Genomic DNA, 21,841 nt, shown 5'->3' with positions numbered 1-21,841 from the left:
TGGGGGCAATGCAATCGGGTAAGGCCTCGGGACCTGATGGATATTCGGTTGAGTTCTATAAAAGGTTTTTTGGGTTGCTGGGGCCGCTCAGCTTTTGGAGGCTAGCTTGGAGGCTTGCTCAGGCAACTACCGCCAGCAACCCTCCTCCTCCACCACCTTGAAAATCCCCTCCCTGTCAGCAGTCTAGTCCCCCCCCCCCCCCCCCGGACATCGGTCTTCAGCTCACCCCCCACTTTGCTTCCGTGAACAAGCCTCCAAGCTAGCCTGGCTGCACCCGCCCCTGGCGCCTAGCATCTTACTGGTTCCCCTCTCCTCAGCTCTTAGTGCAAACAATCAAAACAAAGGCAAAAAGCAAAAACAAACAACAAACCCCCACAAGGACCGAGCACAAAGGCCGACACCTCCTCCCTTAACAAAGTACTATATACTAACCTAATCCCAAACAGAACCGAAAAAACGAAAAGAAACAAACAGAACCTCTGAAATAAGTCCGAATATTGCAAATCAAAAGTTAAAAGTTTTACAAAGCACAGCTCAGTTCCCCGCAGTCAAAGTTCAAGGACCTCCTTTTCCTATCAGTTTATTCTCTTTCAAAAAGTCAACTGTATCCTCCACTGAGCCAAAGTACAGTTCCCAACCCTCATAGGTCACCCATAGGCCGGTCTGGTACAGCAGTCCAAACTTTATGCCCTTGTTCTACAGGCTGATTTGACCTTATTAAAGAGCGCCCTGCTCTTTGTGAGTTCTGCTCCCAGGTCCTGGTACACCTGGATCCCGACATCTTCGCACATACATCGCCTCGTCTGCCTGGCCCACCTCATAATACGTTCCCTGTCCAGGAACCGATGCAGTCATACCACCATCGCCCTCGGGGGCTCACCCCGCTGGATATTGCACATTAGCGCCTTGTGGGCCCGGTCCACCTCCAACAGTCTGTCGAACGCACCTTCTGCAATATCTTCCCCACAAATGCACCAGCGTCCGATCCTTCTCTTCCCTCCGGCAGACTCACAATCCGAATGTTCTGCCTCTGAGAACGGTTCACTAAGTCCTCCACTTTCTCCAGCAGTCGCTTCCACTGGTCTTGCAGCAATCCAATCTCTGCTACCATCGAGGTGGACTGTTCCTCATGCTCCCCCGCCAGCTCCACCAGCCTCTGGATCACCTGTTCCTTGGTTGTCAGTCTCGCCTTCACGCGGTCAACCACCGCCTCGATCGAGTCCAACGCCCGGGCCAGGTCCTCCGCACACTCCTTACGTTGTTGGGTGAACCTCTCGTTTAGGAAGCTCACCAACTGGTCCATCGACCACTGAGCTGACAGGGCCGGACCCTGTGCATCTGCCATTTCCACACTCGATATCTGCTCCTCACTCACCACCACCTTCTGGTTCCTCCTTTTCTGATTTTTTCTGGGCCGCAGCTCCATAAACTAGGGGTCTCCTCCTTCTGTTCTCGCTTCTACACCGTTACTTTACAAAATTCCTGCAACAATCCCGCGTAAAAGCCACAAAAAGCCCACCATGAGCGGGAGCTGCCAAAGGTGCGATCTTTCCCTCCATGGCCGCCACTGGAGTTCCGGCTCTAAAATCTTACCAGTGACCGAAGTCAGGCTAACCAGCATATCATTTCCTATCTTCTGCCTTCCTCCCTTCTTAAATGGGGGTGTCACATTAGCTGTTTGCCAGTCCTCTGGGACACTCCCTGTCTCCTGAAAGATCACAACCAATGCCTCCACAATCACCTCAGCTAACTTTTTTCGAACCTGGGGTGTAGTCCATCCGGTCCAGGTGCCATATCCACCTTCAGACCTTGCAGTTTCCCCAGAAACTTCTCCTCAGTGATGGCCACTACACTCACCTCTATCCCCTGATTCTCCTGAAGTTCTGGTGGCTTCCTCCATGAAGACTGATGCAAAGTAATATTCAGTTCCTCTGCCATTTCTTTGTCCCTATTACTACTTCTCCAGCCTCATTTTCCAGTGGTCCAAAGTATACTCTTGCCTCTCTCTTACCTTTTTAAAAATAATAACAATCTTTATTGTCACAAGGAGGCTTATATTAATACTGCAATGAAGTTACTGTGTCGCCACATTCCGGCGCCTGTTCGGGTACACAGAGGGAGAATTCAGAATGTCCAATTCACCTAACAGCACGTCTTTCGGGACTTGTGGGAGGAAACCGGAGCGCCCGGAGGAAACCCAGGCATACACAGGGAGAACGTGCAGGCTCCACACAGACAGTGACCCAAGCCGGGAATCGAACCTGGGACCCTGGCGCTGTGAAGCAATGGTGCTAACCACTGTGCTACCATGCTGCAGGGGGACTTCAATATGCAGGTGAACTGGGAAAATCAGATTGGTAGTGGATCCCAATAAAAGGAATTTGTGGAATGTCTATGAGATGTTTTTTTGGAGCAGCTTGTGACAGAGCCCACTTGGGAACAGGCAATTCTGGATTTGGTGATGTGTAATGAGGCAGACCTGATTGAGGAACTTAAGGTGAGAAACTCTTGCTATCTTATTTTATAGTGCGAGCTAGCTTACACTGATATTTCATCCCCCCCCCCCCCCCCCCCCCCCCCCCAACCACCTTATTACCTTTTTAGTTGTCCTCTGCTCACTTTTAAAAGCTTCCCAATCCTCTGGTTTCGCACTAATCCTCGCCACATTGTATGCTTTTTCTTTTACTTTTATGCTGTCCCTGACTTTCCTCGTCAGCCATGGATGCCTCGTCCTCCATGGATGCCTCGTCCTCCCCGTAGCATGTTTCCTCCTCTTTGGAATGAATTTCTTTTGTGCCTCCCGAATAACCTCCAAAAACTCCTGCCATTGCTGTTCCACTGTCTTCTCTGCTAGGCTCCCTTTCCAATCAACTCTGGCCAGCTCCTCTCTCATGTCTTTGTAGATCTAAAACCATTACACCTGACTCCAGCTTCTCCTCTCAAACTGCAGGGTAAATTCTATCAGATTGTGGTCACTGCTCCCGAAAGGTTTCTTCACCTTAATCAGATCTGCCTCATTACACATCACCAAATCCAGAATTGCATGTTCCCAAGTGGGCTCTGTCCCAAGCTGCTCCAAAAAACCATCTCGTCATTCCACAAATTCCTTTTCTTGGCATCCGCTACCAACCTGATTTTCCCGGTACACCTGCATGTTGAAGTCCCCCATGATTACTGTAATATTGCCTTTCTTATATGCCTTTTCTACCTCCTGATATATTTTCTGCCCCTCACCCTGACGACTGCTAGGGGACCTGTCCATAACCCCCATCAGGGTCTTTCTTCACTTGCGATTCCTCAACTCTACTGACACAGATTCTATGCCTTCTGACCCTATATCACATCTATGACGTGTTCTGGAAACTTTACTAACCTTTCCTGAAGAGTTAAACCCCTTTAATTAGTTTAAAGTTCTCATCATTAACTTGCACTTCTACCTTCTCCTTTAACTTTGGTTTTCTAATTCTCCATACAACTGAACCCTCCTCCCCACTATTTAGTTTAATGCCCCATCTATAGCCCTAGTTATGCGGTTCGCCAGGACACTGGTCCCATGATTCAGATGAAGACTGTCCCATCGGAACAGGTCCCCTCTTCCCCAGCACTAACGCCAATGTCTCATGAATTCAAACCATTCCTCCCACACCAATCTTTGAGACATGCATTTACCTCCTTAATCTTATTGACCCTGTGCCAATTAGCTTGTGGCTCAGGTAGTAATCCAGAGATTATTACCTTTTTGGTTCTGTTTAGAAATCAGCTCCTAGCTGTTCATACTCCCTTAGCAAAACCTCTTTCCTTGTTCTACCTATATTATTGGTACCTATGTGGATCACGACAACTGGATCTTTACCCTCTCACTCCAAGTTCCTCTGCAGCTCAGTTGAGATATCCCGAACCTGAGCACCAGGCAGGTAACAGAGCCTTCGTGATTCTCGATCTTGGTCACAGAGAACAGTGTCAATGTCCCCAACTATATTATCTCAATTACGACAACATTTCTTTTCTCTCCCGCCACTTGAACGGCTCCCTGGACCATGGTGCTGTGATCAATTTGCTCATCCTCCCTGCACTCCCTGTTCCCATCCACACAGGGAGCAAGAATCTCAAACCTGTTCGACAGAGACAAGAGCTGAGGCTCCTGCAACACTACCTGCCAGATACCTCTAAATGCCTCACTCGCAGCCACACCCTCTTGTTCCTGACTACTGGTTGAATTTAAGTTAGTTATTCTAAGAGGTGTAATTGCCTACTGAAACACAGTGTCCAGGTACCTCTCCCCTCCCTGTTGTGTCGCAGCATCCAAAGCTCAGAATCCAGCTCATCAACTCCGAGCTGGAATTCCTCAAGCAACCAACATTTAGAACAGATAGGGGCGGGATTCTCTAATCCAGAGGCTAAGTGTTGACGCCGTCGTAAATGCTGTCGCGTTTCTCGACGGCGTCAACATGGCCTCAGGAGCAGCGATTTTGACCTCTATAGGGGGTCAGCGACCCACACCACTCCAGCTGCCGATCCCGGCGTCAGATGGGCGCTGTGAGTCTGCGCATGCGCAGTGGGACCGGCGCCAATGCGCGCATGCGTAGCGCCTCCCTTCTCCACGCCTGCCCCGACGCAACATGCCGTAGGTCACAGGTGCCTGCGTGGAACAAAAGAGGCCCCCAGCCCGAGAGGCCTGCCACCGATCGGTAGGCCCCGATTGCAGGCCATGCCACATCGGAGCCACCCTCTGGGGGCGGACCCCTCTTCCCCCCCCCCCCCCCCCCCCCACCAGGCCGCCAGGTGTGAACGGCGCCAGTGTAGAGGGGCCCCCAACGCGCCGCGCTGACCGCACCGGTGCCAATGGCGCCGATTTTCCGCTCTCCGAAGAATCGGCGAACCACCATCGGGGCGGCATTGCGCGATTCGCGCCCAACCAGGCGATTCTCCGGCGCGGCCTAAGAGAATCCCGCCCATGGTCTCTGAGAACCACAATGGGGTCCAGCAGCTCCCACATCATGCAGAAATAACACATCACTTGACCCACTATCTCTATTTTATTTAATTAATTTTTAATTTGTTTTTTTTAATTAAATTTTTTTTTATAACCTTTTTTTATATCTCTCCCTATTCCCTCAGTCTGAAAGCAATTTTTAACCAGCAGCCCTTCTGCAATTGAAATAGTATCAGAATATGCTCTACCATGAGTATCTGGATGTCTGATTGGAAATTTAGAGGCATTATTTTATAGAATTAAATTTATCTAATGAGACATGGTTTTTTACTTAGCTCTTCAGCATTTAGCTGTACACAATAATATTTCAGCATCACACTTCTCAAATTACAACACATTGAGGTAATGATTGTGCTAAGCATCTGTATTTTTTTTAGTATATACACTAATTAATGAAGCCATGTGCATAGTCAAGGCAGGGATTTGGAGTTGGACTTTCGTGGAAGAGGTGGGAAAGTCAAGTCAGGAAATTTCCCAACCCATCACCATTAAAAAGGCCGCTAGCCACCATATTTTCATTCTGAGGATGTGGATCCGGGTGGAATTGAGTCCTCTGTCTCCGGAGGCAAGCCCAAGTCGACAATGGAGATGGGTGGATGGCTCAGCCAGCAGGCTAGAGTATCCTTCTGTTTACTGGGACATCAGCCCAGCTTTAATGTGAATATCAGGCCCTCAAACCCACATTGGATTGGATTTGTTTATTGTCATGTGTACCGAGGTACATTGAAAAGTATTTTTCTGCGAGCAGCTCAAACAGATTATTTAGTGCATGAAAATATTTTTTTTTAAAAAGAACATACATAATAGGGGAACACAAGGTACACAATGTAAATACATAGACAACGGCATCGGGTGAAGCATACAAAAGTGTAGTATTAATCAGGTCATAGAATCATAGAATTTACAGTGCAGAAGGAGGCCATTTGGCCTATCGAGTTTGCACCAGCCCTTGGGAAGAGCACCCTACTTAAGCCCATGCCTCCACCCTATCCCTGTAACCCAGTAGCCCACCTCACCCTTTTAGACTCTAAGAGCAATTTATCATAGCCAATCCACCTAACCTGCACATCTTTGGACTGTGGGAGGAAACCGGAGCACCCAGAGGAAACCCATGCAGACAGGGAGAGAAGGTGCAGACTCCACACTGGTCAGTTCATAATAGAGTCGTTTAGGAGTCTGGTAACAGCGGGGGAGAAGCTGTTTTTGAATCTGTTTGTGCGCGTTCTCAAGACTTTTAAAATCTTCTGCCTGATAGAAAAAGTTGGAAGAGCGAGTAAGCGGGTGGGAGGGGTCTTTGATTATGCTGCCCGCTTTACCCATGCTGCAAGAGGTGTAGGTGGAGTCAGTGAATGGGAGGAAGGTTTGTATGATGGACTGGTCTGTGTTCCCGACTCTCTGAAGTTTCTTGCGGTCTTGAGCCGAGCAGTTGCCATACCAGGCTGTGATGCAGCCAAATAGGATGCTTTCTATGGTGCATCTGCAAAAGTTGTGGACATGTTGAATTTCCTTAGATTCCAAGGAAGTATAGGCGCTGTTGTGCTTTCTTGGTGGTAGCGTTGACGTGGGTGGACCAGGACAGATTTTTGGTGATGTGCACACCTAGGAATTTGAAGCTGTCGACCATCTTCACCTCTGCCCCGTTGATTCAGACAGGGCTGTGTACAATACTTTGTATCCTGAAGTCAATGACCAGCTCTTCAGTTTTGTTGGCATTGAGGGATAGATTGTTGTTGTTGCACCACTCCAATAGGTTCTCTATCATCTTCCTGTATTCTGACTCACCGTTGTACGAGATCCGACCTACCATGGTCGTGTCATCAGCAAACTTGTAGATGGAGTTGGAACTAAATTTTCCCACGCAGTCGTGTGTATAGGGAGTATAGTAGAGGGCTAAGTATGCAGCCTTGCAGGGCCCCGGTATTGAGGACTATCGTGGAGGAGGTGTTGTTATTTATTCTTACTCATTGTGGTCTGTGGGTCAGAAAGTCGATGATCCAGTTGCAGAGTGATGAGCCGAGTCCTAGGTTTTGGAACTTTGATATGAACTTGGCTGGGTTTATGGTGTTGAAGGCGGAGTTGTAGTCAATAAATAGGATTCTGAAGTAGGAGTTCTTGTTGTCGAGATTCTCTAGGGATGAGGTTAGGGCCAGGGAGATGGCGTCTGCTGTGGAATGCAAATTGAAGTGGATCAAGGTGTTCTGGGAGTGTGGAGTTAATGCGCTTCAAGATCAACCTCTCAAAGCACTTTGTTATGATTGATGTCCGAATCACCGGACAATAGACATTGAAGCACGTTGCCTGGTTCTTCTTTGGTACCGGTATAATGGTGGTCTTCTTGAAGCAGGTGGAGACGTTGGAGCAGAATAGGGACAGGTTGAAGATGTCCGCGAACTCATCTGCCAGCTGGTCCACGCACGCTCTGAGTGCACAACCAGGGTTGGATTGGATTTGTTTATTGTCACGTGTACCGAGGTACAGTGAAAAGTATTTTTCTGCAAGCAGCTCAACAGATCATTAAGTACATGAAAAGAAAAGAAAATACATAATCGGGCAACACAAGGTACACAACGTGCCTACATAGACACCGGCATCAGGTGAAGCGTACAGGGGTGTAGTCTTGATCAGGTTAGTCCGTAAGAGTCTAACGGCGGGGAAGAAACTGTTTTTGAGTTTGTTCGTACGTGAAGAAGATGGAAGAGTGAGTACAGTGGGTGGGAGGGGTGTTTGATTATGCTGCCCACTTTCCCCAGGCAGCGGAAGGTGTAGATCGAGTCAATGGATGGGAGGCAGGCTTGTGTAATGGACTGGGCTGTGTTCACAAATCTCTGAAGTTTTTTGTGGTCTTGGGCCGAGTCGTTGCCATACCAGGCTGTGATGCAGCCAGATAGGATGCTTTCTATGGTGCATCTGTAAAAGTTGGTAAGAATTAATGTGGACATGCCGAATTTTCTTCGTTTCCTGAGGAAGTATAAGCGCTGTTATGCTTTCTTGGTGGTAGCGTCGACGTGGGTGGCCCAGGACAGATTTTTGGCAATTTGTACCCCTAGGATTTGAAGCTGTTAACCATCACCACCTCAGTCCCATTGATGCTGACACCACTCCACTAGGTTCTTTATCTCCGGAATCCCGTCCGGACCCGTCCCCTTCTGAGGGCTCACTTTCAGGAAAGTCGATCTGACTTCGGAAGCGGTGATGGTGGGTATGGGTGAGTTATGGGCTGCTGGGGCACTCAACAGTGGATTGATGGTTTCCAGCTCGAACCGAGCATAGAATGCATTGAGTTCACCGGGGAGGGGTACGCTGCTGCCAGAGATACTGCTCGGCTTCGCTTTGTTGCCTTTTATGTTGTTTAGGCCTTGCCACAACCGGCTAGTCTGTGACTCTAGCTTGGTCTGATATTCTCTCTTGGCATCCCGGATAGCTCTGCAGAAGTCGTACCTGGATTTCTTGTATCGGTCAGGGTTGCCTGACTTGAACGCCTCAGACCAGACCTTCAGTAGGGAGTCAATCTCCCAATTTAACCATGGTTTCCGGTTGGGGAACGTACATACTATTTTCTTTGGCACGCAGTCGTCCACACATTTGCTGATAAAGTCTGTGACAGTGGTGGCATATTCATTTAGATTGGTCTCGTGAGATCTTAAATATGGACCAGTCAACTATCTCCAAGCAGTCATGTAGGAGCTCTTCTGTTTCCTTGGACCAGCACTGCATGACCTTCTTAGCCGGATTCTCCCACTTAAGTTTCTACTTGTGTGCCAGGAGAAGGAGCATCATCTCATGGTCTGATTTCCCAAAGTGCGGTCGGGGAATGGAACGGTAGGCGCCTTGATTTTTTTGTAGCAGTGGTCAAGAGTCTTGTCGCTCCTGGTGGGACAGGAGATGTGCTGGTGGAATTTTGGCAGCACACTCGTGAGGCTGGCCTTGTTGAGGTCCCCGGCCACGATGAAGAAGGCCTCCATATGCTGTTCATGCCCCCACATATGCCACCACATATGCCACATGCCCCCTCCAAGCCCCTCATATTCCTCATTCCACCTCCATCCCCCCCCATACTCGTCCATAACCCCCATGCCCATCTGTGTCACTTCATATTTCCCAATGTCCTCTTCCTGACTCCACGTCCCCTTATTTACCCCATTTCACCTCCATTTCCCCATAACCCACATTTCCCCTCCATGCCCCCCACCCAGATATCATCCATATACACTCACCTAGTTTCCACTGTGGGCAGACCTCAGGAGTCAGGCCATTGAAATGGAGATGAAAAGACAACTATATAATTATTCTTATTCAAACATAGTTCATACTGAAAAGAATTCAATAAAATCCATTCTAAAAATTTTAATCCTCTCAAGTGGTCAATCTGTTGTAAAAATAAACAGACATCTATTTCACTAACCACATCAAAGACAGATAATCCTTTAGTAATGTCTTAAAACTATCAATCAAAATGTGAACACAGCTCCCCATTGAGATAAGTCATTCTTGACCTTTTCAAACCCAGCCAAGCAGTCATAATTGGCTGTTATAATAACCCCTTGAAAATATAAACAGTGGACTTTACTGAAATTGAAAAAACAGATAGCCTTTGTTTCTAAGCAAGAGCAGACATCCTGTTAATCAAAGTAGCCCATGAGTAGGCGGAGGATTTTTTTTCTCATCGTCAAAGCTGCTGAAGATTTCTTTTTCATTTTGTTAGGACTCTGAGCATTAAAATCACTTCAGATTATTACACTAGAGGTGCCATACAATGTGTTCTTCAGTTTTACATGTATTTGAGCTATTTTTCAAATGGGAAATGTACTCAAATGCATCTCAACACTTACAAAATTCTGACCAATGTATCAACTTACCGTTGCAATACAAATTCCTATAATCAATCACTGCAGTAAAACACATTTAACTTCGAATACTGTATCTAACTATTGAAATTGAAAGAACAAATATTTGTCTTATATTTCAAAGGCTTACAATGGAAGAATTCTAGAACCTAGTGACTGTTTTTTTTAGTTCCCCACTTGATGGCCATTTCGCCATGGTTCACGCCTACTCTGAAAGGCTGTGAACCACATCAATTTACTGAAGGAGCCCAACTCCACCAAAATTGCAGGATGGATTTGAATTGCCCACCCCTGCAATGGAGCTGGCAAGGGTAGGACTGGTGGGTGTGAGCTGACAACCAGCACCCAGAGCCCATGCCAGTGAAAATAGTTGGAAATGGAAATGGGGAAACAATCCCGGGATTGGTTTCCACCGGCCATTTTTACAGGGCTCCTAATTCGTCTCAATTCAGTGAAAATCCAGGCTTAGCAATCCATTCAGCTTGGCACCTTATACTAAATCATGCAGATAATGAAAGATCCCCAATGCTCAGGTACCAGTCTCAAGTATCAGATATCGAGTTGTACACGTGAAATTCTGGCTAACTTACTGGTGATGTCAGTCTTGATGTCAGCCAACTTGAAAAGAGGTGCAACTTGTTCATAGTAGACTTGCTTAGCTTCCTTTTTGTGACTATGTGGGTTAATGATAATTTTCAGGAACTTTGGTCTCTTTGGAAAATATCCTGTAAAATAAATAAAATAAATAATTCAAATCTTATTCCATTGTGGTTTGCTTAGTTATTTGCAATAATTATTAACAATAATTAGAACTATATTTTTGTTGTGTGCATAGGTCCCCTATGGATACATTTTCAATTTACCTGTCAGCAATTGCTTTATTGCATTTGCTTTTATTTTATATTTACCTACAAATTAAATTTCTAGATTGATCATACAAAATTCCAAGTTCACCCTGCAGTCACTTCCTCCGTTGACCTTCACAATTGAGTTGCAGAATTCGTTTCTTAAAACTTGCATGAATTTATAGATCAAATGTACTCTTTTCTTGAGTCAAAACAGGAACCTAGCGACAGCATTCGCAGATTTAATTCAGCAAGATTTTAAAATCTTTTTTAAAAACACAAAAGTCAATGTCAATTGGAGTGCAGATCTTTATCTCCAGAAAATATCCTCCATCCTCAGAACATATCATAACGATGTCTATAACTGCCTCAAAACCATACACAGAATATGAACAAATGATGTTAATCTTCTATCGTGAATTGAAGTATTTTCTTTGAAAGACATGGGGCACGGTTCCGCCGCAAAAAGTGTGGTAGCGAGCGGGAACTGCCACGAGCTTCCCAGCGCTTGGCCGAGCAAGACCATCACCGCAACTCACCGTTAATTGGTCCACTTAAGGAGGCCCCACGGGCTTTGCGCCGCAAATGAAGGTTTGCCAGCCGATTTACTGGGACCGTGATCGTCAGCCCCCCACTAACAAGATAGAGGAGCACATGAACTGCTCTTGCACAGCCAACCCCACTCAGCTCGCAGCCATGACGCCGAGGTGACCGGCCCCATGATTCAGGGATGCAGACCTGGGAAGGATCCTAGAAGCGGTCGAGGCCAGGAGAGATGTCCTGTCGTCCCCCGTCCCCATCCCCGCCCCGAGGGTCCCAGAAAGTCAGCAAGTGTCACCTGGGAGAAAGTGGCAGCGGTCATCAGCTCGGGCAGTGTCACTAGGAGAATACAGTGCCACAAGAACATCAACGATCTACACCGGGCCACATGGGTCAGTTGTCACCGGACCCCTCTTCCCCCCCCCCCCCCCCGCAAACAAGGCTGCAATTGACATGGCAATGCCACTGTCCAGCACCATACAGTGCCCTGCCCACGCATGCCGTACATTCACCAGAACCTTCTCCCCCTCCCCCCCCCACCCCAAGACCTCCCCCCAACCACCTACCTAGAACATCCACTCCCCCTCCGGCCCCCTGCGTTGAACCACATATGCGGCTAACGATGCCCTCTCTGTGTCTCCACGGGAGACGTTGTCCCACAACCGTCAGGAGAGGGCCCAGAATGGCGGCGGGGTGCTGGACATCAGAATCCTCACCACCTTTGAGGAATAGGCCCTTTGTGGTTGCGGGAGTGGCCGAGGACAGAGCGGTCACCAACGTGGAGGTTGGTGCATGTCACAGAGGTGAGGATCCACTGGGCCCGAGCCCCCAGAGGATGCCTGTCAGGGGCATCGAAGACCACGGGATGTGGTAAGCAGTTGCTGCGTACACCTCCGATGTGCATCCTGGAGAAACACCTAGACGCAGTGTTACAGCAAAGAAGGCTAAGAGCATAAAGGATCACCGAGAGGGCATTGGAGGAAGGGGGGGGGGGGGGGGGGAGGGGGGGGGAAAGAGGGAAGTAGGGGGTAAGCGGAGAGTGTAAGGGGTGAGGGAGCGTGAGGGTGGTGGAGAGTGAGGCGGCACCATTGGGAGAATGGGGCAGTGGTGTGGACATTTGTGTGATACATTAAAAATCCTTCACCACAAGATTGATGCCTCCATCACTTTCTTCTGCAATGTGGGCTGACCTCCAAATCCTTACCCCATCTCCCTAGGCATGGTAGTCCTGCCCCCCGACCACCCACCTTCCATTCACACTGCGTGCAGCTGATGGGTGTGAGCAAGCACTAAGCAGACAGGCAGGGGTCAGACTATGACATAGATTGAGGAGCAACAGCGCTTAGCTCTCTGTGGGTTATCATCACACCCCCTCCCCTACCCTTGACAGTGACCTCCTGGCAGTGCTGACACAGTCCCAGCACCCTGGAGTGATGTTACACAGACCGTGGGAGGGTGGGAAACGAGGGGGTGGGGTGGAAGATAGCACTGACGGACCAGACCACATCTTATGTGAAGCAGGCGAGTATGAGGGCCTCCATGGCACTCCGGGCCTGCCAGACCCTCGCCATTTCTACCTGTCCTGCAGCCTCCAGCTGGTCATCCGGTTTCTCCCTGGGATTGTGTCCAGCCCCAGCTGGTCCCGCGCCTCCTCATCGTCCTTGACGTCCTCCTCCTCGAAGGTGGCCACGTGATCCTCATCCTCCACCTCACCGCTCCGCTGCTGCGTCAGATTGTGGAGGGCATAGCAGACCGGGTGACCCTTTGGGTAGGGGTGTACTGCAGGGCACCACCAGAGCGGTCGAGGCATCAGAACCACATGTTGAGCAGTCCGATGCATCGCTCAATGATAGCCCGGGTTGCCACATGGTATCGGGTCTCTGCATTGGTCTCCGGCCTCCATACTGACACCGGCTGCAAGTGGCCTTCAAAATAGTCATGAACATATTAAAAAACTGCGGCCGCACTACACATGCATGCCCGCTCATCGTTGCGCAGCCTTTTGTTTTTTACAAGTTTGAGGGAGCTTTTATTTGTTAAAACTTACAGGAAAAAAATGCAGAAACTGAAAATGTTTTCATCCTCTAGAAATTGGAGGTTCACCACATTTTACCTAAACGTTACAAGGTAAGAGAAAATGGTGAGTCGCGAAGGGCGGCCGGCGTTGGTCGTGAAGGTCGGTCCGGCGTGGGTCATGAAGATTGGCCGGGCTGGGTCCGAAAGGTTGGCTGGTTGTAAAAATGGATCCCTGGAAAAAAAGTTTGACAAACACTGACGTAGGGTACAACCAGAAGGCCTGGAGAGCGCAAGGCATCATGTGTGCAGTCTATCAGCTCTTGATCCTGGGGTATTCTGACAATGGCAAATTCTGCTGCCCAAACATCTTGTTGGGCTTGATCTGTGTCAAAGTTTATATAAGTTTTCTGCCGGGGCAAACTGGGCATCAATGACCTGCTGGATGCACCTGTGGCTGTCGCCTGTGAGATGCCACACAGGATACAGCTGGAGACCTGGAAGGATCTCAAGGTGTAAACGTTCAGGCTGCGGTGACCTTTACGGCTTCCTCCGCCACATGATACCAAGTGCACGAGTACATGACATGGGTGCTGCACTTCCTGCTTGTTGAGGCGGATCCTTCTGCAGCACGCGCTATCCCCCATCTGCTCGAAAGATCAGCGTTGCTTGTACACCCTGGGCCATCACGGACTTCCCCTCTGGGTCTCACCCTGGCTTGATGGGCAACCGGGTCCTCAGGGTGTGGGGCAGGCCCTGTTGACGTTGCTGCTGCCGGCTTCTGGCCACCCGACCTGCCAGCAGCATCACTAGGGCAAGTTCCTTGGGGTCCAAAATTTCATCCATACCGTCCAATATCTGTAAGGAATTGGGAGAGGGTGTTAGACTGACAAATAGCGATGTCTTTCACCAGGGGCACTCCATTCCCCGATTGCTTGCCCCCCTCCTCACAGCCGGAACGCCCTGCCCACGGACCCCAGACCCGCACATAAAGTTACCTGGACTGGGCGCTGGTCCCCTCTCCATTGTACTCACCCACTCTCTGGCCATGGGCATGTCCCGAGGGCTAGGGCCCAGCCCCTGGGTGTTTGAATGTGTGGCCTCCCACTGTGTTCAGGCAGTATCCAGGCATCACGGTCTGTTTGGGTTGCAAGGCAATAACTCCCACATGCTAAATGGCACACCCACCCATGGGAATCCACTTGGGATGTGTGAAGAGCTCACTTGACCACAACTGCCAATTCCTTATTAGCAATAGCCTTCAGCCATACGACCAGAAGCTACTGCTGTCAGTGGGAGTTATGGGCGGTCGTTGGGGCAGACAGGCAGGAACAAGGGTTGCCCCCAGAATGGGTACACATGATTCTGGGGTTGGCATGGTGGTGCCGCATGTGGTTGTCTCTCCAACGGAGCACCCTCTCCCCCCATGGCAGATCACCCCAGCCAGGGACAGCCCCCCACCTCTCTTCGAGTACAGGGACAGCTAGTCTCACACTAATTTGCAGTTCCCTGAAGTAACCAAAGCATTGGGATCTAACTCCTTTGCCTTGGAGACCTCGGGAAAGCGCCGTTCAGTACTGGTCTCCACAAACAGGGACCAGATGGAACAGCACTCATGGGGTCTCCCAGGTAATTGAAGGCCCCCAGGGGCATCCCCTCTTGGCAAGGTGGTAACTTGGCACCGCCAGGATGGGTGCCAGCCAAGCACTACCAAGGTGCCCAGTGTTGGAACCAACAATTCTACGGATACGTGCTTGTAGGATTAGAATAGCGGTTTTAATATACTCACAACAGAGCCAGCCTATTAGCCATTCAACTTTCGGTGAACTGGCTGGCTGACCATGTGGCACTGATCTTTATACAGCAGCTTCCGGGGGAGGAATCTGGGCAGAGCCAAGGGAGAAGCCCCGTACAACTCGAGCATTCCCAGAGCTACTCCCCCTGGAGGACAGGTAGTGCAACTGCACTTACAATACAGACACATGTACATACAGATTATAATCCGGTGTGAATCACATTCACCAAATTCACCCCCTGTGAAAAAAATCGAGTCCAGCGGGGGTGGTGGCTCACAGAATTAGTCTGTCCGGTGGATGAATTGTTCTTTTCAATCTGCGGAGCACCGGGGTTGCAGCCTCTTGCGGTGGCTGTGTGGGTGTTGAGAGCGGAGGTACGATGGCAGACTCCGGGGTGGGTCTCGTCCGAACTTTATACACCTCTGGCTCGACCGGAGACTGGGGCGCTGGGGGCGGGCTGGTTCTGGCGCGTGGAACCGGTGGGGTGAGCGTGCGGAATCGGGGGCGCAAGGGGGCGGCAGCATAGGGAACGGGGTAAGGGGTTCCTCAGCGGGGGTAGGGGGATCCAGCGGGTGCCAGGTCCCGAAGGGATACTGTGTCCTGGCGAACGTCCGGGAACTCCACGAATGCGTACTGGGGGTTGGAATGGAGGAGGCGCATGCGGTCCGGGTCCTGGCCCAGGACTCCGTTCTCCACGACGTAGCCGAAGATGGCCAGTCTGTTTGTGCGGAAAACGCATTTCTCCTTGTTATAAGTGAGATTTAATTTCTGTGCCGTTTGGAGAAAACGGTGGAGGTTGGCGTCGTGGTCCTGCTGGTCATAGCCGCAGATGGTAACATTGTCCAGATACGGAAACGTGGCCCGCAGCCCGTACTGGTCTACCATTCGGTCCATTGCTCGTTGGAACACCGAAACCCCGTTCGTGACGCCGAAAGGGACCCGGAGGAAATGGGCGAGGCGGCCATTGGCCTCGAATGCCGTGTAGTGGCGGTCCTCCGGGCGGATTGGGAGCTGGTGGTATGCAGACTTCAGATCCACCGTGGAAAATAGCCGATATTGGGCGATCTGATTAACCACGTCTGCAATTCTGGGGAGGGGATACGTGTCTAGGAGCGTAAAGCGATTTATGGTCTGGCTATAGTCGACGACCATGCAAAATTTTTCCCCGGTCTTGACGACCACCACCTGAGCTCTCCAGGGACTATTACTGGCCTCTATGATCCCCTCACTGAGCAGCCGTCGGACCTCCGATTGGATAAAGACCCTATCCTGTAGGCTGTATCGCCTGCTGCGAGTAGCTACTGGCTTGCAATCTGGAGTGAGATTGGTGAAGAGCGGAGGGGGGAGAAGCGCAGCGTGGTTAGGCTGCAGATAGTGAGTGGGGGCAGGGGCCCGCCGAAGCTGAGGGTGAGGCTCTTGAGGTTGCACTGGAAATCCAGGCCTAATAAGAGTGGCGCGCAGAGGTCGGGCAGGACATAAAGTTTAAATTTAGAATAACTAGCGCCTCGAATTGTGAGCGTAGCAACGGTGCGTCCTTGGATTTGGACTGAGTGAGAGCCCGAAGCGAGGGCGATAGTGTGGCTCACCGGAAAAATAGAAAGCGAACAGCGTCTTACCAGCTCTGGATGTATAAAGCTCTCGGTGCTCCCGGAGTCAAAGAGGCATAGCGTGCTGTACCCGTTGATCTGGACCTCCGCCGTCGAACTTCGTAGGTGCTTGGGGCGGCATTGATCCAGGGTGACTGCGCTGAGTTGCGGGTAGTCGGCGGCTCGATCAGCTCTGCTGGAGTGGCCCCGTGATGACTGCCCTCTGAGTTCGTAGTCGTCGAGGTGAATTTCAGAGTTTGAAGGGGATGGATCCCAAGATGGCCGCCCCCATGAGTTGCACATGGCCGGCCGCATGGAGGAGGATTGCCAAGATGGCTGCCCCCATGAGTCGCACATGGCCGGCTGCATGGAGGAGGATTGCCAAGATGGCCGCCCCCATGAGTCGGGTGGGGGCAGAGTCGGCATACAGGCTGCAGCATTTCGGGGCCTGCAGGCCTGTGAATTCAGGGAACGAGTGCTTTGAGCCATGGGAGGGTTAGAGGCTGGGGCTTTCTTCGCCAGACACACTCTGGCATAGTGTCCTTTTCGCCCGCAGCTGCTGCAGGTCGCGTTACGGGCCGGGCAGTGCTGCCGCGGGTGCTGGCTTTGGCCACAGAAATGGCAGGCTGGAGCAGCTGAGTAGCTGGCTGGGGCAGCAGAGTAACTGGCTGGGGCAGCAGAGTAACTGGCTTCGGCAGCGCGGTAGCTGGGGGGCCCTGCGGCACAGGCTTGGGGGGACTGTTGGTCGGGGGTCAACGATGAGGTCGCGGGGTCCGCGGGAAACGAGGTAAGGCTGCGGAAGGAAACTTCCATAGTGGTAGCAGCCTCCACAGTAGTGTCTAAGTCCTGGGCCCCCTTTTCTAGCAGTCTTTGGCGCACATAGTTAGACCTAAGGCCCGCCACGAAAACGTCCCGCACAGCAAGCTCCCTATGTTCAGCCGCGGTAACGGCTTGATAATTACAGTCATTGGAAAGATTTTTCAATTCCCTTACAAACTCGGCTAGCGTTTCTGTAGGCCGCTGACGGCGGGTCGTAAACACGTGGCGTGCATAAACCTCGTTAATGGGCCTAACGTACATTTTGTCCAATATTGCCAGCGCTGCGGTGTAAGAACTGGCCGGATTCAGCTGTGTGGATATTCTGTGGCTTACCCTCGCGTGCAGTAGGATGAGTTTTTGTTCCTCCGTTGTTCCGGCGGTGCTGGCTTCTGCCAGGTAGGCTTTAAAACATCTCAGCCAGTGGGAGAAAATTTTCTTAGCCTCTGCATCCTCTGGGTCGAGTTCTAGGCGTACGGGCTTGAGGGCTGCTTCCATGATTTCTTCGACTGTTTCCTGAGTATATTAAATTGTTGGAACCAACAATTCTACGGACACGTGCTTGTAGGATTAGAATAGCGGTTTTAATATACTCACAACAGAGCCAGCCTATTAGCCATTGAACTTTCGGTGAACTGGCCGGCTGGCCATGTGGCACTGATCTTTATACAGCAGCTTCCGGGGGAGGAGTCCTGGGCAGAGCCAAGGGAGAAGCCCCGTACAACTCGAGCATTCCCAGAGCTACTCCCCCTGGAGGACAGGTAGTGCAACTGCACTTACAATACAGACACATGTATATACAGATTATAATCTGGTGTGAATCACATTCACCACACCCAGGTGGCACTTCCCGCTGGCAGGGGCATTGTCAGGGTGCCAGGCTGGCATTTCTTGTGTGGTGGCGAGCAGACAGGAGTGTGCCCTGCGTGGGTGTGGCCACAAAGACCCCCTTACAGTGAATTGGGGCCTGGGGGACTGGAGAGATGGGGCGCCATTTAAAATTGGCACCCCAATCTCTCCCTGCACTGAGGAGTTTTGGTGAGTGGGGCTCTTTAGTGCAGGAAATGGGACTAAGTGCGACCTCAGCCGTGCATTCCCCGCTGAGGCCCCATATCTAACCAGAGCCACATTAGATAGCGGCTCTGCGAGTGCAAGTAAACACGTGGCTAAACTCGCTCACTATGGGACATAGTTCCCATTTGATTCGATCGTACCCTTATTATCACTCATTTTTAAATCATTTTACAGAAAATGAAATAAAGGTTAAAGCTTAAATGTTGAAGTAAAGTAGAAGTGAAATACCACAAACAAATTTCAAAAGGTAATATAAAAAAGACTTTTAATTGTTTTTAAATCTATAGAATTTTTAATCACGGAATGGAGAGAATGCTGCTCAAGACTTCTAGATTTGCTTTTCAGAGTCAGAAATATTGTCCAGCAATAATCCAGATTTAGGTAAAGATAAAGTTGCCATCGTCTCAAATGACCATAGGCTGCTTTCCCTTTTGAGGGGGAGAGTTGATTGCTGGTGATTTAACCTGAGCATTACCATGCCTCAGGCGAAGGGCAAGGTTGAGAAGGCGGGCATTCATAAATAACCTCCTGATTTAATACGGTATTCAAAACTCAGACCCACTTCTTTCAAGAACATTAACTTTTTTCAATAATTTTTGCAGCAAGGTTAGTACATAAAATACTGAAGTTTACATCAAATTACTGATTCTGTGCTGATTACATTGGCATATACTCTGTGGAGTAACATGGTATTGACGACTGCAAGTTCCAAATTTTCATGTGCATCTCATGTGCCACAAATTGCTGTCAAATTTATGCAATAATGTCGGTGAAGACCGACGGTTTTTCCATTATTACAGCCAGAAATGCAAAGCCAATAAAACACTAAATACCTCAGAGACTTGTCCCAGCCTTCTTTGGGTCTCTTCAAATCATCCAAACCTCAATCCACTTCCAGATGTTTCCACATACTGCTCTGTGAATTGTGTTTGACAGGCTAGATTCAGCCTCTTCCAACCATTCACTCTCCATGTGGAAGCATGCATCAGTTCTATGGTGAACATCACCACTGAACCATAGATCGCCTGGCATGTGGATCGAAAACTAATTATGCGTAAGAATCCCAATTTAAATCCAATTACTCTGCAAACTAACGCCATTTGTAAATTGATGTGCTGCGCCGCCACACTGCCTTACACAACTAAAAATCCAGCATCCTAAAAAAAAAGTATTCAGAATTTATTCATTAATCATCGGTGCATATCACTTGTAATAAAATAGCAATTTGTGTCAAAATGTATTTTAGAATTTATTTTCACATCACAGAAAAATCAGATGTTGAGTAAATAATGCCAAAATTTCAAGACTCTGAACAACTGGAAGACGGTTGCTGAATTAGAAATGTATAATCATTTCTGGAGCGATAATAAATACAGGGAAAGAAACCTTCCTCTGTTTGAAGTGAGTTTTCAGCTTCACCAGCACGTCACATTATTATGTGCGGAGGCAAGAAATGCCTCTAAATTTTCTAATTGGTTAAGGTTCTTAAGATTTAACAATTTCAATTTCAATACAGCTTGAGAAAATCTGCAAAGTGTAATAAACTTTAAGTACATTTCCTCTAATTCACTAAGAGCATCTTTGTTTTTTTAAATATTTTTATTCTCCTTTTTCACACTTTCTCCAAGAGCATCTTTGTTACATGTCTCTGGCACTTGAATGATCTTCTGGCTGATGAAGTCCTGACCAGCTAATGAGTACAGGAAGATGTTAGAAGAGCTGGAATGACTCATTCCACCATCTCTATAGAATTATGGAGGGGCAAATAAGGGAAAATACTGGGATCACAGATCAGATTTAAAACAAAAGGCAACAGAAAAAAATCCTCTCTTGGGGAATGGAAGGGAACGCCTCTCAACAGGGATTCAATGATAACCTTGGCGCACAGTTGGTGATGAGATCTGATACTACAATTTGCTGCATTCTAGTCTGCCAAACACTGGGGCCACAGCAGGAGCAGGTGCAAAAAGGAGATTCTCTGCTGTTAGTCAGACTCTGATAGGGGAAAACTTCAAGAGGATATAAAAGAAAATAAATATTGTGAAATTAGTTAAATTTTGAATGTATTCTAATTAAAATGTTATAGTTTACATGTCTTTTCGATATTTTGGATACTCTGTAAAATGTATATATTTCAAAAGGTTTGTCGACAATTAATGTCCCAATAATGTTTATTGAAATACATAGCATTTTACATTTCATGAGTCATATCTTTGAGTTGTTTGGTCATTAAAAAAATGACTATTGCCAGTATTTTAATAGAGAAAATATTACTTGTCTTCAGGAAATGAAGAAATATTAACCCTTTCACCTTTAAAATAGATTGCACGGATTTGAAAATGCCCATCTAAGATTGACTAACCCACAGTTAATTGTTTGTAACTATTAAAACTACAAATTCTCAGGTAATAGGTATGGGGATGAGAATAGTGGTATAACACAAATAATGTACCTTAGTTTAATTCCCAGCCATCACTGGTATTTGCACCAGGGTTCAGAATTTAAATCTTGACTTGGGTTTCAGATTCAACTTTAAGTAAAGTAAGTTAGGCACTTTTGACTTGTTAATAATGTATATGGAAGCATCATGGGCGAATATGTTTCGCCACATGGCTATGAACAGTTATTCTGGGCATGAATTTAAAGGCAACATTTACAGGGTGGAAATAATTGATCTGTTGCAACTGGCACAAATCAAGATATACTCCACATGAATATATTAATGGCAGCAGGACACCAAGGATAAAACAGCACCACAGCTGACTGAAAAATCCCAGGAGCTGTTACAGCCAGGAGGGTGAACAAACAACGTGCCACAGTGTTCTAATCTGCATACGAATTGGATTTGAAAGACTGGCATGAATAGGGGAAATACAACACTGGAGTCTTAAGTGATTAAAAAAAACATATTTTACTGAGTTGAGAAAATGGAAAGGGGGAGCTAGTCCCTTGCACAAAGTTCCAGAACTGGTCAGATTATTTAGAGCTCCATCAACACATCAATTCGTGCAGCCATTGAAGGCTTCCTACAGCTCCTCAACTTGTCTACCTTGTCATCAAGAACAATAGCTTTTACTCCAATTTTTAAGTGAATCTCAAGAAAAACACAGCTAAACCAGACAGTGAAAGAACGAAAAGAATTGAGAAATTGTAGAAAAGGACTCTCTCCTGCGTAATATCTTCTGGGGGTCAATACATTGAGACTTTGGACCATCTTACTTCTGAAAACATCAAAATATTTGGGCATTCTGTTTAAAGGTGGGGTTCATTGGGTCTCTCACTTGAACACTTCCCACAACCTCATGCTTCTGCCTCTAGATAGGAGCCCTGCTCA

General features: G+C 48.5%; 1 protein-coding gene across 7 annotated transcripts in view; it reads right to left on the bottom strand.

The window, feature by feature from the left end:
* Window positions 1–21,841, bottom strand: part of cerkl (ceramide kinase-like) — a 215,705-nt gene that overhangs the window by 73,933 nt on the left and 119,931 nt on the right. For all 7 annotated transcript variants that reach the window (XM_038789257.1, XM_038789258.1, XM_038789261.1 and 4 more), the window contains one exon: window positions 10,428–10,562. In XM_038789257.1, coding sequence (XP_038645185.1) covers window positions 10,428–10,562 — 135 coding nt within the window. The remainder of the gene's footprint in view (window positions 1–10,427; window positions 10,563–21,841) is intronic.

Source organism: Scyliorhinus canicula, chromosome 2, assembly GCF_902713615.1.
Source record: "Scyliorhinus canicula chromosome 2, sScyCan1.1, whole genome shotgun sequence".
NCBI lineage: Eukaryota > Metazoa > Chordata > Chondrichthyes > Carcharhiniformes > Scyliorhinidae > Scyliorhinus > Scyliorhinus canicula.
Note: the sequence above shows the minus strand (reverse complement) of the source record. Positions and strands in the feature narration are given on the sequence as shown.